This window comes from Thamnophis sirtalis, unplaced genomic scaffold (genome assembly GCF_051295495.1).
Source record: "Thamnophis sirtalis isolate CommonGarterSnake01/CBP01778 unplaced genomic scaffold, rThaSir2_p1.2 scaffold_4, whole genome shotgun sequence".
Classification (NCBI taxonomy): Eukaryota; Metazoa; Chordata; class Lepidosauria; order Squamata; family Natricidae; genus Thamnophis; species Thamnophis sirtalis.
The window spans coordinates 2,980,634-2,997,549 of record NW_028261384.1 but is presented as its reverse complement, the minus strand read 5'-3'; the positions used below and the strand labels follow the sequence as shown (position 1 = coordinate 2,997,549).

The 16,916-nt window shown below is 49.6% G+C and overlaps 1 protein-coding gene across 1 annotated transcript in view; it reads right to left on the bottom strand.

Moving 5' to 3' along the window:
* LOC106554356 (uncharacterized) overlaps nucleotides 1-16,916 on the bottom strand; it is a 127,513-nt gene that overhangs the window by 61,269 nt on the left and 49,328 nt on the right. The window contains exons 5-10 of the mRNA XM_087712368.1: nucleotides 13,926-14,042; nucleotides 12,676-12,777; nucleotides 11,259-11,363; nucleotides 9,970-10,284; nucleotides 8,319-8,465; nucleotides 1,719-5,651 (exon numbers count right to left, since the gene is read on the bottom strand). Of these exons, the coding sequence (XP_087568494.1) occupies nucleotides 1,719-5,651; nucleotides 8,319-8,465; nucleotides 9,970-10,284; nucleotides 11,259-11,363; nucleotides 12,676-12,777; nucleotides 13,926-14,042 (4,719 nt within the window). The remainder of the gene's footprint in view (nucleotides 1-1,718; nucleotides 5,652-8,318; nucleotides 8,466-9,969; nucleotides 10,285-11,258; nucleotides 11,364-12,675; nucleotides 12,778-13,925; nucleotides 14,043-16,916) is intronic.

The window sequence follows — 16,916 nt, the reverse complement described above, 5'->3', positions numbered from 1 at the left end:
GAGCAGGGTATTATGGTTGTGGAAGTCCAGACGTCCAAATTGTGTTACCTAGACATTGTGTGTATTGTGACCGAGGGCCCCAGACATCTCCGCTTCCTCACCAGATCCAAACTGGGAGCTGGAACCAGTGGAACCAGTATAACCCAACCTCCCAACGCCCTCATCATCTTTTCATCTGAATGTGCTCAACAACAGATAGTCCTCGACTTACAACGGTCCACTTAGTGACTATTCGCAGTGGCACTGGCACAGAGAAAAAGGACTGAGGTCCATTTTTGACACTTACGACCAGCTGCAGACTCCCTGTGGGTCACAGGATCGAAATTCTCATGTTTATGACCGTCGCAGTGATCCCCTTTTGTGACCATCAGAGCAGCCGAGTCAACTGGAGGGGGGGGGAGCCGGATTCGCTTTACAACTGTGGTGACTCACTGAACGACCATAGGGATCCCCTTAACAATGGGGGCAATTGAGTTCGTCCAATGGGGCTCATGAATGTCTCGCTTAGCAAGAGATTGTGGTCGTAAGTAGAGGACCGTCTGCACAACAGCGTGTAAGGGAACGTTTTTGACACCTTTACGTTAAATATTTTTGTTGTTGTTATTACTTTTGACACCTTACTTCCCCGTGCATAGAAAACTCAAACTCACATCTCCAAAGAGCAATTACGTGCAGAAAACACAACTTGCTCCCCTCCACCCCCCCAAAAAAATAGTGACAACTTCGGAGTTGCGACCAATGTCAAAGATGTGACAGGATTCCCACAAGTTTCTTCCATGCAAGCTAATGTTAAAGAGGTGTTGTTGAATGGTCTACACAAACACACACACACACACACACAAATGCATGTCTCACTTAGTGACACACAAGCTCAGATCTAAGTCTTACTGCAAAATGGCACCTCAACCGTACCTCGTTCAACGTGAACAGGAGTCCCCTGGGGTTGAAAAAGGAGGGGAGGCGGTCCAAACCAGGCCATGTGGCCACCTTCAAACATCTCCAGATGAACGGAGAAAGGCCACCATGAAGGAGAAACTCGTAGACTGGTGAGATTATGGACCTCTGGCTCCAAAAAATGTTTGGATTCCAGAGGAAACCACAACCCACTTCAAGGTTGGACCATGGAATTGTCCTCTACTCTGATTTACTACCATGACTCAAGGATCTCCTGCCATGGATGGTACGAGATGTTCCTCAGAATCTATTTGGGGTTTTCTGTTGGAAGCATCTACCCTAAAGGACAGGATGAAGGCAGATTTGAAGTTATGTGGCCAACAGTCAACAGTGGAACCAAGTAACACAAGAGTGTGTGACCTTCTAGACTCCAACTGAGCAGGAAGGCATCTACTGCCTGAGCAGGTTCCTTAGCTAGAGGGAGGTGGCCCAAAGCCTCCGCAGAACCTTCCAACTCCACAGGTTCCTTCCCCTGAGGAGCGCTCAAGATTAGTGACCACAAAACACACACACACACACACAAGGGCTCAGAAGCACACACAAGACAGAAGCTTTAGGGTCTCGGCTCAGTTCCAGAACGGGGCGCGTTAGAAACGGTGACGCAAAGCAAGCTAGGTTCTCAAAGATAGCCCGGTCATGCCAACGAGGTTAGGTGCTCGTGTCAACGCAACCAACATGGAGCACGTTCTCACACGCCAAGCTGGATGGAGGATGCACAAACAGGCTGGCAGGCCATAACCACAAGCACGTACACACACCTTTGTCTCGTCTGTGGAGAAGAGGGCCTTCGGGTTTGGGAGGTCTTCTCCTGCCTTGGTCTGGAGCTCCATTCTTCGGGGAAGGGAGAGACGATGGAGGAGGGAACCCTCTTGACTTGGTGGGTCTCATGTAGCCTTTCATCGGTGGAGGAGCTTTGGCCCGGCCTGCTTTCTTGGTCTCGCCCAGTGGTCCACGCTCATCGCGATCAACAACCGCGGGAGAAGTCGGTGTTTGTGGTTCTCCAGCTTCCGATCTCAAGTTCGGCTCATCTTGCAGTTCTCCAAGTTGTCCTGCCTCCTCTTCGCTGGTTGGTTTGAGGAGAAGGCCTATCTTGGCCAGGTTCTTGTCGTCTGGCAGCAGATGATCGAAGGAGAGACCACTTCCTCTCACTTCCTCCTGAAGGACATCCTCCAGGACCTTATCTGTCCTTGTCTTACTTCCTAAACTGCCCAGACACTCAGAAGGCCTCACTTCATCTTCTCGTCTATCTTCTGCTAACACTCCTGGCTCTGAAGTTCCACCACAGAGGACAGTTGTTATAGTTTGAAGAGCTGACACTTCCTTCTCAGATCCCTTAAGAGTTTGGGTTTCCATAGGGTGGTCACTGCCTTCAGCCACCAGCCCAGGAGCCACCTTCTCCACCACCATTTCTGGTGAGCCAAGTCCTTGCCTTTTGTCTCCAAGGTCCGTTCCTCCAGTATGCTTTTCCGTTTTGAAGAGACGGTCTGCTGGAGTCCTCTTGTTCTTCTTCCTCTTCTCTCTGATGTCATCCCCGGCTTTCATGACGAGGGAAGCTTCCGCCTCTTGACCTTCAAGCTTGGCCAAGTTCTCCTGCAGTTCCTCCAGAATCTTCTGCTCCCCTGGCTTGGCGTCTTGTAGGAATTTGGGAAGAAAAAACTGCTCCTGGCTTGGCTCGTCGGCCAACTTGGCGAAGTGTTCTAAAAACGGACAGGTGGGACCTCCAGTTTTGGAGACGGCTTTGTCAAGAGGTCCAGCTGGGTCAAAGACATTTGTGAGGTCCTCTTCCCAATGCAGTTGACGTCCAGAAGGGAAGCTCTTGATGTTCCTGTTTTCATCTACAATCTCCGCTTCTTCTACAGTGAAGCTCAACCCACCAACCCTATGAGGTTCTTCACGGTTGATGTCTTCCTTAGTTGGTTGGGTAACCACAGGTTCTTGAGGGACAATCAAGGCCTTCTTATTTTTCTTCTCACCACTCTTTTTTGGGGGTTTTGCAAGTGGGGTTTGAAGATCTGGAAGATCAGGGACCCCATCTTTTTTCTCACCGGAAGCTATTGATGCTTTGGTCTTCATCTTTCTCTCATCTTCTACGACTGTCCCGGTGTCCAACCTGTCCTGAAAATGGATGGGTTGTTCCAAAGTAGGCATGTCTTGTCTACTCTTTCCTTTCTCTTGTCCTCCAAAAGTTTCCTCCATGAAGAGCTTGACAGAAATCTGGTCCGTAGGTTCTGGATGCTTGAGGAGATGTTCTGAGGCCTCCTCCTTGGTGCTATCAGAGGTGGGGACCTCTTCAACCTTAACTTCTTGTTGATCCCCAGAAGGCTCTGCCTTCATCTCCAAGACCTTAGTAGCTTGGAGACTTTGCCGGTCAGTCTCGTGTTTCTTAACTTCATCCAGGACTAGAGGGAGGACAAGATGTGGCTTGGGTAGACTTTCTCCAACTTCATCTCGGCTAGCTTCCTGCTCCTTAGATGGTGCTTCTTTGGTTTTAGGGACCTCTGCTGTCTTAGCAGTGTCGGCTTTCTCCTCCAAAGTGGACAGATGTTCAGAGTCAACCTTCTTCTCCTCCTTCACGCCTGTCATTCCCAGTGGTTTTTCAGCAGGGGCTTGTACTTGGGCAACACCTGGAAGTTCTAGCCCTTGAGTCTTCTTATCAGGAGACTCTTCGTTAACTAAATCACTTTTCTTTGAAGACACAATCCCATCCAACGTCTTCTCCAGTGGTGGTTCTCTTGAGGGGCCTTTGTGAGCTGCCTTGCTTTTCCCATCGCTGCTTCTCTTCTTGGATTTGTTGGTGGCCCACATGAAGGTGGGATCTCCTCCAGGGGAGCTCGCCAAAGTGGGCCCCTTGCTTTGATTCGGCCCGCCCATTTCCTGGCCTTGGACCGTTGAGTCCAGGATAACCTGGCCTTCCGTCTGCTTTCCAGGGGCTTCCAAGATGAAAGGATATGCGGATGGAGGAAGGTCAACCCTTTGACCAGGTCCAGCTGGAGAACTTTTGATATTTTCACTCAAGGTGACGGAAGGAGGACTTGGTTGCTTCGCACGGTCTGTAGCACTGTCCAACTGATGGCTGGTGACTAAAAGGGTAACTCCGCCTTTAGGTTCATCTGTTCTCTGTTGGGTTTGGTCAAACATCTCATGATCTCCCACGGGAGAGAAAAATGGTTGTCTGAAGGAGCTTCTCTCCTCAGCTCTTCTGCTCTTCCCCATGCTAGATCTCTTCTTCGGCTTCTCTCTCACTCCTGGAGAGGTGGAAAAATTCTCTTCTGGATTCCTGGTGGTCCAACCGATTTCGCCCGGGCGCTCAATGTCTACCGCCATTGAAGCTTTGCTCAAGCCAATGTTCTCCTCCAGCTCTGGGACATGCTTTGCTTTCTTGCTTTTCCCATCACTGCCTCTCTTCTTGGGCTGGTCGTGTCTCAACTTGAGACCGGTTGGATGCTCTGGAGGGTGGACGCCAAGAAGGTCTTCCGTTGGGTTGGTGAAAAACACTGGGCCACCACCAAGGGTCTCGGCAGCAAACAAGGGTTGGGCATGATCTGACTTGGTTTCCACCACGAATGGAGTTTTGGCAGAATTAAAATCAGATCTTTGTCTCTGTGGCCTTTCTTTGGGGGTCTCTGAGACGTCCGTGCCTTCTTCTCTGTCTTGATGAAGAGAAGAAGACCCTTCTTGGGTTGGCCCTGCTAGTTTTGGTTCAGCTGGTAGAGTCACATCTTCCTTGTCCTTCTTTAAGACCTTCTCGAGTTTCTTGGGTGCCTCCACCAACTCTTCGTTCCTTTCAAGACAAGGAAACTCTGGGTCAACCTTCTTGCAGGCAACCATGGGGTCCAGAGCATGGACCTCAACTTTCTGCCCTATGGTAGAGTGGGTCTCCGAAATTGAGGCGTCAACGTTTGAGTTCTTCGGAGTCGGAGGCCCCAACTGTGCCCTTTTCTCAAAGGGACCTACTTCCTCAGGACCAGGAGGAGGAGAAGTTGGACTTGACGTCTTCTTCTGTTCAAGGTGGTGCTTCGGAAGCTCGTCAGGAAGTTCTTTCGTTGGACTTTTAGGCTGCCACGCCGAGCTGCCGTCCAAGGCCAATTTGGCTGGGCTCAATTCTCCTGGTCTGGGGTCCAATGAAAGTTTGGGAAGTTCTTCAATCTTCACAGGAGGAAGGTATGAAAGATGTTGTCCTTCCAGTTGTTGTTGTCCTCCTTTCCCGAGCTTCTCCTTTCCGAGAACTTCTGCGGAGGCCCACAAGACCTCTTGAGGACTTTCCTGGAGAACCTTTGGAGGTTTGGCAGCAGCCGGCGGGCTTCTTGACTTCTTCGAGTTGTCCTCCCACGTTTCTGCTCCCCGTGGCGGCTGCCCTTTCTTCTGCTTTGCTTTCTTCTTCTTCTTCTTCAAGGCGGCTGACGCGTCGAGGTCCCATCCTTCTTGCAACACCTCCCTTGAACCTTCTGCAACTTCAAAACCCTGGCCAGCTCCCTTCCTCGGAGATCTCTTGCTACGGCTAGAAGTTCCACCGGTGGAGCCAAAGTCAGCCACGAAAAAGGAGTCCCCACCTCTAGGGCTGTGACTCTTCATGGTTGGAGAACCTGCAAGTTGGTCTTCTGGAGCATCTGCCAGAGACATCTGGACGGGTTTCGCTCTGCCAAACCTGCGGTGGTCACCAGGTTTGTGAGCGTGTCTTATATGGGCGGGAGGTCCACCTGGAATACAGGAAGGTCACTGAAGAACAGAACCCACCAAGAACCAAGAATCATGCCTCCAAATGTTTACACTGCAGGCAACATCTACTTAGACTGGATCATTTTGGGAAGGGAGGGGTTTAAGCTTCACTGATCCCTGCCTAGATCACACGTCAAGGATCAGATTTTCTGAAGAGTTCTTACATTTAACTCAACCATCATCTTCACTGTCCTCATCACTCTGTGTTCAGCCTTCCTGTCCGGAGCAGTAATGCTTCCCAACCACTCATCATCTCTTTTTAACGACCCCATAATCCCTTGTGGGGGTGGAGTCTGGGCAATGGAGCTAGCGGAGTGTTTTAATGGCCGGATGCCATTCCTGTTGCCAATGCAGAATTCTGTTCAGCAGATATATTCCCAGTGTGGTCAGAGAGAGAAATATCTGCCTCTACCTAGGATTGAACTCACAGCCTCCTGATTGTGAGGCGGGAGTGCCACTCTAGGCCACCACCCCACTCCATCACATCTACCTCAATGAATAAGATAATATAACCTTTTTTGACATTTTATTGGCTCCGAGGAGTGCACCAGCCCCAGTAAAATGCAATTTGTTACCTGCCCTCCAAAAATGTATACATCTACACATACACATACATAACTCCTATACACGTACTAGAAACATATTATACATATTACATCTGTCCATTTTGGATACGTAGAGGAAAGAGGAAACTTGAGAGTTCGCCAGGTTGATGTTATATGAAACAAAACTGGCATTGAATCTGGATGTTCGGCTTCGGATCCACGAAGACCCCCTTCCCAGAAGGTAACAAGGAAAACTGGTTGTGGAAAGGATGTGTGGAGTCCCAGACAATCCTGCTAAAGCATCACTTATATGTCTTGGACAGAAGGAAGTAAACAACCTAATAATCTTTTCCACTGTCCTCATCACTCTGTGTTCAGCCTTCCTGCCAAAGCTGTAATGCTTCCCAACCACTTATCATCCCCTTTTAACGACCCCATAATCCCTTGCGGGATGGAGTCTGGGCAATTGAAACGGAGCTGAGTTTTTACTGGCCAGATACCCTTCCTGTCACCAATGCGGAGTTATATTCAGCAGATTTATTCTCAACGTGCCCAGAGAGAGGAATAGCTGTCTCTACCTAGGATTGAATTCACAGCCTCCTGATTGTGAGGTGAGAACTCCACCTCCAGAGCACCACACTCAATGCTTCCCAAACACTGTCCTCACCACTCTCTCTATAGCAGGAGTGTCAAACTCGATTTCATGGAGGGCTGCATCAGGGTTTTGTTTGAGCTTGGGGTGGTTGAGTGTGGCCAGGATGGGCGTGACTAGCTTGACGCCACACATCGAGGCTCCGTTTTCAGCTGCGACAGCCTCCTGCAGCCCTCTCCAAATGAAAACCGGAGCCCGGATGGACTCTATGCCCCCACCTGGTCGGCCATGCCTCCCCCTCCTACCACCACAGTCCTGATGCAGCTCTCAATGAAATTGAGATTGATGGCCCTGCTCCATAGAAAGTGGCAAGGAAAGGGATAAACAGATCTAACAGAATGAACAGAGGCGAGCCGAGGTGGCGCAGTGGGTAGAGTGCAGTACTGCAGGCCACTTCAGCTGACTGCTAGTTTAGCAGTTCAGCAGTTCAAATCTCACCGGCTCAAGGTTGACTCAGCCTTCCATCCTTCCGAGGTGGGTGAAATGAGGACCCAGACTGTGGGGGCGATGTGCTGACTCTGTAAACCGCTTAGAGAGGGCTGAAAGCCCTATGAAGCGGTATATAAGTCTAACTGCTATTGCTAACAGGTGTCCTTTAAGCTTCCATAAGTCAACTTTTTAGCTTTCGGTGGCTGCCCGGGGATGATGGACACTGTAATCCAGCGGTGGTAGGTTTGACAAAGGGCTGAACACCTTCACTTTGCTAAAAAGGTTTTCCAGATCTAGGTTGTCCCTTTAACCAGGATCTAGACCTCGGAAAGCCTCCACTTCAGAAGATCTTCATACCGTCGGAGACACAACCAGGAATCAGATAGATACACAGGAATAGATTGGAGAATTGTTTGTCCAGGATGGTATACGGTCTCCTGCCTTGGACAAAGGGTTGGACTTGGACTCCGAGGTCCCTTCCACCCCTAGGACTCTATGACTCTTCCTGCAGGAGTGGAAGGGAATAAACCTTTTTCCCGTTCTTCCACACAACCTATGACATCAAAGTCCCCCCCCCCCCCCTGGAATATCTGAATCTCCCAATGCCTCCCAGAGTTCAGAAGATGTATTTAAGGGGAGCGATGGACAATGTACGCAACATCCTCTCTCACCCAAGGGCAGGCCAATGTCGTTAACGGACCTGCCCCAAAGGTGTTGATCTCAAGTGTCCGGTTTCAGAAAGCAGACCGATGGTCCTCAGGAGCCCCTCGGAAAGAGGTAGATCAAAACAAGGTATTTGGAACTGCGTGGGACACAGGTACGAGGGCAACTAAGGTAGGACATCCAGTTTCGGTGGGCAACGTTAGCAGGGAGAAAGCAGTGAAGGTGTTGTAAGAGGTACCTTCCAGGGGAGAAGATCTGAGCTTCCCCAGCAACCAAGAGGGAAGGGAGGAAAATTGCAGGATGGAGAAAGAAGGGAAAGTTTTCAGAGGTTCGGCTTCTACTTCTCCATAGGTACTCACCCCCTTGTTCTGGAGGCAGCTTTTCTGCAGGTGGCTCCACGTGGAGGGCAGGTGTTTCCTGGACCTGGGCCAACGTGGACTCCTCAACCAAGGGCCTCGGCGAGTCCACGTGGGGCTTCTCCCCAAGGTCAAGCCCCATCGACTCTGCTGAAGGACAAAAACCAGGATGTGAGCACCACGAACCGAAGGACTTTCTCCAATGGCCAGAAGCTTGATGGCCCCGTGGTCAAACGCAGGGTGGCCCTGCCCGAAGAGATGTTCTCCAGAGGTGCTGGAAGAACCATCTCCAGAACTTCGAAGAATCCTTTCCGAGAATTTCTGTGGAGGAACTGAGGATCTCTTCAGCACTAGTCCAGTCACAACACAACTGAAGAACATCATGGAACACCGGGGGTTCAACGGTCCTTGACGTTACGCCACACCGTTACCTCCAACTCAGGACCTTCTGATGCTGAGCCACCAGGACATTGGGACAACTTTGGAAGCCAAGAGAATACTCTGATGTTGCTCTTCTGATCGGTCTCCCAAATACGGCCTGGGTGGCCTTCTCATAGAAGTTCTCCAGCCCCAGTGGTGAAATCTAATTTTTTTTTTTACTACCTGTTCTGTGGGTGTGGCTTGGTGGGTCATGTGATTGAGTGGGCGTGGCTATATAGTCACGTAACCGGGGGGATCAAAAAAACAGAAACTCACTTTAACAATGTCCTGCTGGAGCAGGGTTGGGCTAGATGACCTTCCAGGTACCTTCCAGCCCTGGATTACCCTCTGAAGCTGTTTCTAGTACCAGGCCTGTAGTCCCCCTCCTTTTTTTGCTCCCTCCGCCCCTTTCTTTTTCTTTCTTCCTCCTTTCTTTCTTTTCCTTCCTTCCTTCCTTCCTTCCTTCCTTCCTTCCTTCCTTCCTTCCTTCCTTCCTTCCTTCCTTCCTTCCTCAGCACCCTCCAACCATTTGTGGCCTAGGGGGCCTCAGGGAAGCTTCCTGGGAGCAAAAACAGACCCCAAACCACCCCTGCGTTTCCGGAGAACCTGTAGTAAAAAAAAATATGCTTAGAAAGTTTTTTTTTTTTAAGGTTCTGTGCGACATGCGATTGTCTGAATGTGGGTTGTTGGTTTGTTTGTTTTTTGCTTTTTAAAGTATTTTTTTTACTACCAGTTCTGCGAACTAGTAGCATTTCACCCCTGTCCAGCCCCCAACTCAAAATCTGTTAAGAGCACTTAACAGGTTCAGGCTTAGAGAAGAGGAAGAAAAGAGGTTGACTTTAAACCTTAAACACCCAAAGAGCCATAAAGATTCTAATCCGAAGCTCCACATTCAATTCTGGAGCCGACCGGAAGTCTCGTCCCCCATCCCCACCCCACCCCCAACCATAGAGTCTCCTCCTAGCACGGCGTCCTTTTTCCTTTGCTAACCGGAAGTCCGCTTCTCCCACCATAGAGTCTCCCCCTAGCGCGGCGTTCTTTTTCCTCTACCTGTCCTAACCGAAAGCCCTATCAACCGTGGAGCTGATCGGGGACAAAAGGGAGCCGCAGCAGACGGCTGAAAAGAGCCACATGCGGCTCCAGAGCTGCAGGTGGCTGTCCTCTGACTTAGAATGAGAGAAGGTGACAGCCGGTCACGAAGCTTCGATTTGGCGTTTCTCAACGTTCTCCTTACCTGCAGGAGACGGAAGAAGCTCTCCGGGTTCGGTTGGCGTTGGTCGATGAAGATCTTCTGCGTTGAAGACGGGATGTGGGCTCTCTTCTTCTTGAGCGGGAAAGGGAAGTGATGGCTGGGCCTCCTCTGCTTTTTCGGTTGGGAGGTTGATGGCCGTTGGTTGTTGGCCAAGAAAACCGTCCTTCTCCTGCACGGTGTGGAGGAACTGGCTCCCTTCTTCCGGTTTCTCCAGTGTGGGACAACTGTTGGTGGTGAGGACAATGATATCTTCGTCTTCCGATTTTAGTTCTTTCGACACCGGGGGCTCCAGGAAGCCTGTTTTGGAGAAAGGGAGAAAGAAAAGAGTTGAAGTTGAAGCTGATCAGATGTTCTTGAGGGAGCCACAGTTCTCCACTTTCCAAACCATTCATGGTCAATGATGTGCCACCACCATGGAGCCACTCCGTCCCATCCATTGGAAGTCCTCCAGAAATCTGGAACGAGGAATGGGTGGCTGCCGTCCGGGTCCAAACCAGAAGAGGCGCATCATTGGAGGGATAACAGAATCCCAGAGTTGGAAGGGACTTCAGAGGTCTTCTAGATGAGCCCCACCCCCCCACCCAAGGAGACCCTGGTGTTCATTTTGGACAACCAGCTGACCAGATATTGAGGAGGCCTGCTCCATCTGCAATATACACTGGAATTGGGAAGGTGGTAAGGAGGTTACTCCACACAGCCCACTCCCTTCTACCGGTGGCACTGATGATGTTACCTAGTTGGGTCGTGAAACGTCTGCAAGAAAACAGCCAAGCTCAGAGAGCACCAAGGGCCCCACAGTCTTCTTCCTCTCAACAAGCCCCCTTCTTTTCTAGCACTGATGACATTTCCTAGCTGGGTCATGAAACGTCTGCAAAAATTAGCCAAGCTCAGAGAGCACCAAGGACCCCCGTCTTCCTCCTCCTCCTCCTTGCAAACCCCACTCCCAAGATGGGTGGGTGGGTAGGTGAGCGAATGAGTGAATAGGGCATCTTCTAAACCCTTTCCCCATTCTTTTAATTTAGTTGATTGATTGATTTATTGATCCTTGAGCCACATCAAAGGGCAGAGTTCCAGAAACAATTTATTACAATTTTTTTTTGATAAAGGCAATTTAAAATGTAATTGGATAAAACATGATTTAAAATAAAATCGGGATAAATCCCAGCCTAAATTCTTCCATCCAAGGAAGTCCGTTCCTGCATCCAGCAGCAGCTGCAACAAGGGCCAAGGAAGTAGCCCAATTCTGGCTGGCTGCTCCTCACTCAGCTCACCTGCTTGAGGTCCTCCCTGAGGAAGCAAGTCTTGGTCCACCGAGGGTTCAAATCCCATCAGCAGGTCCGTGGTAGGAGGGGCAGCATCCTCAAAGGCAGGAGGAACTTCAGAAGAAACAGGCAAAAGTAGATTTACAACACCACAAAATATTACAATACAATACAAATACAATAGCAGGGTCAGAAGAGACCTTGGAGGTCTTCTAGTCCAACCCCTTGCCTAGGCAGGAAACCCTATACCATTTCAGACAAATGGCTATCCAACATCTTCTTAAAGACTTCCAGTGTTGGGGCATCCACAACTTCTGGAGGCAACTTCTGCTCCACTGATTAATTGTTCTAACTGTCAGGAAATTCCTCCTTAGTTCTAAGTTGCTTCTCTCCTTGATTAGTTTCCACCCATTGCTTCTTGTTCTACCTTCAGGTGCCTTGGAGAATAGTTTGACTCCCTCTTCATTTTCTTGCCCCTTGTATGATTCATGCACATGGTCTGGCACTCACTATTAAATGCTTAGTTTTGCTTGACAGCGGGAGTGATAATCTTACCCGCACAAACATCTGTGTTACATGCACTGATAACCCTATGGATTTTAGATATTTAGCAGGAAGACATCATGGTAGGATGGTTCTATCCTGGTGGCCTCCCAAGCCAAAAAAACACCCCAAAATGGTCAACAGATCCTCCAAAAATCCATTGCTTTGAAGGACAGAGATGGCTGTCTGTGTTTGAAGGAAGAGAGGAAGGACGAGGAAGAGGATTGAACAGGAGGAGATGTAGGGAGAAGAAGGAAAAAGGAGGAGATGGATGAAGGCGCTCAAAGGGAGATGGAGAAAAAGGATGGATGGATGGAGAAGATGAGAAGGAGGAGAAAAAGGCGATGGATGGAGAAGCTGAAAGGGAGATGGAGAAAAAGAAGATGGATGGATGGATGGGTGATGGATGGATGGAGAAGATGAAGAACATGGATGGAGAAAGTTAAGGGAAGAAGAAGGAGATGGAGAAAAAGGAGAAAAAGAAGGAAGGGTGGAAAAGATGAAGGAGAAGATGGATGGAGAAGGTCAAAGGGAGAAGGAGAAAAAGGATGGATGGATGGATGGATGGAGATGAGAAGGAGGAGAAGGAGAAAAAGGAGATGGATAGAGATGATGGAAAAGAGGGTAGAAAGAGGAGAAGTTGATGGTGCCCCTCATGTCTTCTACTCAGTGGAGCCAATGAGTTGCATGGGCCAAGCCCCAAGATGCTTCCTCGGCCCAAGGACGCAGCATCACACCACGTACACAAAACCCTTCACATACAGGACGTTGTGGTAGGACACCCCAACTCCTTCTCTTCTCCACCATCTTCTCCACCCAAAGATACCCAACCCAGAAGACGGGTGGAAGGATGGGGAAACTGGGGGAAGCCTTCTTCCCTCACCTGTTGAGGTCATACTCTGTTCCACCTCTGGAAGGCTATACGCTGTGGAGTAGGAATCATTTTCAGGGGGGTTGAGCTCCTCCATGGAGACCTGGTGGACCTCTGTGAAGAAGACAAGAGGTGAGATGTTTCCACCTCAGAAGACCCATGAGGGACCTTGACCAGGTTGGTCCACTGGCCCCCAGCTTGGTCTTCCATGAAACCTGGTGGGACACGAGGTTCCTACCAATATTCTCCAGAGAACCCAACATCTCAAGGGGGTTTTGAAGGACCAGGCCAAGACCTGCGGACCACTGAAGGTCAACCCATCTCTTGATGTCCTCCACAACTCTTATTTGGGGGTGGTGGGAGTCAGGAAAGGAGGATGACGGTTGAGGAGAAGGACATGAGTCTTGGACAGGACGCAAGAGAGAGGACACCTGGGAAAATGGTTCTCATGTTATGGCCACTGCCTTAGTGACCATTCCACGTTATGACGGGGCCAAACCCCCTGCAAAAAGACGAGACCACCTTTCTTTGAAGGAAAAGTTGATGGAGATAAGATGATGGCAGAACAAGGAGAGGGCCTCACACCAGATTCAAATCTGTGGGACACCGTTGTGGCTAGTCCTCAGGTTACAACTGCATTCCCCATCGCTAAGCCAGACATACGACCGCAAGGGAGAAGGTAATTCACACTGCAAACCAAGTTGGCGGTTCATCCCATTAGGCCCCTTTAGGCGAGCCGTTTTGCCCACAGTTGTTAAGCAGATTGGCGCTGTTAAGCGAATCGTGTGGTCGTTAAGTGAATCTGGCTTCCCTGCGTTGAATTACCTTGTCACACTTAACGGCCGTCAGAACCTCTGTGGCCACGTGATCAAAATTCATTGGCCTCTGACTCATATGCATGACGGGGGTTCATGTGATTCCCCTGTTGGCGACCTTCGGACAAGCAGAGTCAATGGGGAAGCCCGCTTCACTTAACGACTCTGTTACTAACTCAACAAATGTGGTGATTCACTTAACAACTGTGGCAGGAAGAATCATCAAAGGAGCCTTTGGCGGCCTTCTGACAATCCGGGGATGCTGCATTCATGTCACGACCGCATGATTCATTTAGCCACGGCTGTGATTTGCTTAACGACAGGTGCCAAAAGCCACTGCCTGGCTGACATTTTGTGGCTTCGCTTGAGGGCGTAAGTCGAAGACTGCTTGTATTCCCATTGTACGTCCTTATTTTTTCCCGCCTCCCTTTTCAGTCCTGGGTTTACCTGCTTGGCTCTGATTTGGCGCCGGGTCGAGAAACGACAGGAGTTCCAAACCAGTGGCCATCGGATGAGTGAATCCTAGCGACGGCGAGCCAGAAAATTCGTCTGTTCCAAAAGGACCTGGAAAAGAACAAACCTGAGTTTGCAACAAGCCGCCTTTCTTTGCCTGTGAGCACAAACCAAGATTAGAAAAGGAGGGGGGGGGAAAATAAGAGATTTATAGAATCCTCGGAGCGATTCTGGGAGGGACCTCGGAGGTCATCCAGTCTAACCCCCCCTGCTCCAGCACACCTTCCGTTAAAGGCAAAATTGATGGGGAGAAGAAGCTGACAGAGGGAGGACAGGACGCCCCTCTATTGTTTCCTGCTTTCAATTTTGCTGCTCCTCGGATTTACGACCATAAGGTAGGACAGGATCTTCATCGCCAAGTTAGATTTACGACCACAACTTGCGACCAGAATTTCTACTGCAAAGCAAGATGCTTCTTCATTCCGTCCTGCTCCATTTGACAACCTGTTTTCCCCATGGTTGTTAAGTGAATCACTGTTCTTAAGCTACTTGCAGAGTCGTTAAGTGAATCCAGCTTCCCTTCTTGAGTTTGGTTGCTGGGAGCTGGAAGGGAAGATCGCTAATGGTGGTCACATAACCCTGGGACGCTATAACCATGACGGAGGAGGAGGAGGAGGAAAAGGAGGAGGAGGAGGAGAAGGCTTCCTGCTTGAGCAGGGAGTTGGACTAGATGACCTCCAAGGCCCCTTGCAACTCCGTTATTTAGAGGAGAGGGAAAAAGGGGTCTCCTTCATGAATAGCGGGTTGGGCTAGATGACCTCCAAGGTCCTTTGCAATTCTGTTATTTAGAGGAGGAGCGGGAGAAAGGGGTGTCCTTCATGAGTAGCGGGTTGGGCTAGATGACCTCCAAGGTACCCTCCAACTTTGCTATTTGTGGTTTTGACAATTAGGGGAAAACATGGATCAAAGCAAAAAAAAAAAAAGATTTTCTTTTGTAATCACAGATGGGGAAGAAGCAATCAAAAGCTGTTCCATTTTTCCTTTCTCCACTTTTGCTTCCTTCTTTCTCTTCCTCCTTTCCTCCTTTCACTTTCCCTCTTTCCTCACCCTTCATTTTTTTGTTTTCTTTCCTTCCTTCCTCTTTCCTTTCTCCTACTTTCTTCCTCCCTCCCTCCTTCCTTCCTTGGTTTTTCTTTTTCTCCTTCCTTCTTTTTCTTTCTGCCTTCCACAGGCACTCTTTCCCTTTCTTGTTCCTTCCTTCCCTCTTCCTTCCTTCCTTCTTTTCCTTCCTTTCTTTGCTGTCTTTGTTTCTTTCTTACCCACCCATCCGTCCTTTTTCTCCTTCCTTCCTGCCTCGCTCCCACCTTTCCCTTCCCTTCATACATCTACCCATGCACTCACCAATCCTTTTTTCTTCCTTCCTTTTCTTCCTCTTTCCCTTCCATCCATCCTTTTTTCTTCCTTCGTCTTTCCTTTCTCTTCCATCCATCCCTCTTTCTCTGTTCCTTCCTTCCTCTTTCCTTTCTTCCATTCATCCTTTTTTCCCTTCCTTCCTGTCACTCCCACCTTTCCCCTTCATCCATCCATCCTCCTTTTCTCCTTTCTTCCTTTTCTTCCTCCCTCCCTCCTTCCTTTCCTTTCTTTCTTCCATCCATCGATCCTTTTTCCTTCTTTCCTCCCTCATTCCTTCCCTTTCTTCCATCCTCCTTTTCTTACTCCTCCCTCCTTCCTTCCTTCCTTTCCTCCTACCTCCTTCCCTCTTTCCCCTTTTATTAGTTCCTGTTAGCTGTTAGGCTCTTTGCCAAACTTTTGATCAGAAAATTCATTTTTAAACAAGAAACAGAAGGCGGCACACATGCAAATTAACAGGGCATCATGCAAATTAGAAACAATTAGGCAGGAAGAGGAAGACATCCCTTCTGTAATTAGTTTCCAAAGCAGCCAAGAATAAGAGAGGTTGCCGGGCAGAATATCCCTTCCTGGCAACCGAGGACTGGGAGGGGGGGTGGAGGGTAATTCACACGGTGGAGCCTGGAACTCGAACACGTCAACACAACGTGGGGTTCAGAATGTACTGTGGGATTCTTTCGGAGCACCAAAATATTGTCCGAAACCCATCGTGTCTTCTGGAAGGGGAAGCAGGCCGGACGGGACATCGGGGCAGCCTCTGGAGGAGGGGGGACAATGGATGGAGTCATGTGATTTTCCCGCGTTGGAAATCGGGGCGGGGGGGCAGGTAAGATTCAGGTGTGGGATACAGGAAATCCTCAAGTTATGACCAGTCGCTTAGAGACTATGGAATATTCTCTTGGCTCTATCTGAATACAGGAAGTCCTCGACTTATGACTGGTTGGCTAATGACTTTTGGATGTTCCTACGGCTATGAGTACGGGTAGTTCTCAACTTACAACCGGGCAAAAGTCATCAACTTACGACCGGTCAAAAATCCTCTTCCTGTTCAAAAGAACTGGAGTTGCAACCAGTCATAAGTCCTTGACTTATGACTCTAGATCCCTTTCAATCTGGTTTCAGGCCTGGTTACTGCACCGAAACCGCTTTGGTCGCACTGACCGATGATCTCTGGCGAGCCAGGGATAGAGGACATTCCTCTATCCTGGTGCTTCTTGACCTCTCAGCGGCCTTCGATACCATCGACCGTGGTATCCTTCTTCAGCGGCTGGAAGAGGTGGGAGTGGGAGGCACCGTTTTACGGTGGTTCTCCTCTTAGCTCTCTGGCAAGTCGCAGTTGGCGTTGGTCGGAGAACAGAGGTTGACCTCTAGGCCTCTTGAATATGGGGTGCCGCAGGGTTCGGTCCTGTCCCACCTCCTATTCAACATCTACATGAAGCCGCTGGGTGAGATCATTCGTCGGTACGGGATTAAATACCATCATTATGCAGACGATACCCATCTGTCCGCCCCGTACCAACTCAGTGAAACGGTGGAAGTAATGTGCCAGTGCCTGGAAGCTGTCAGGGTCTGGAT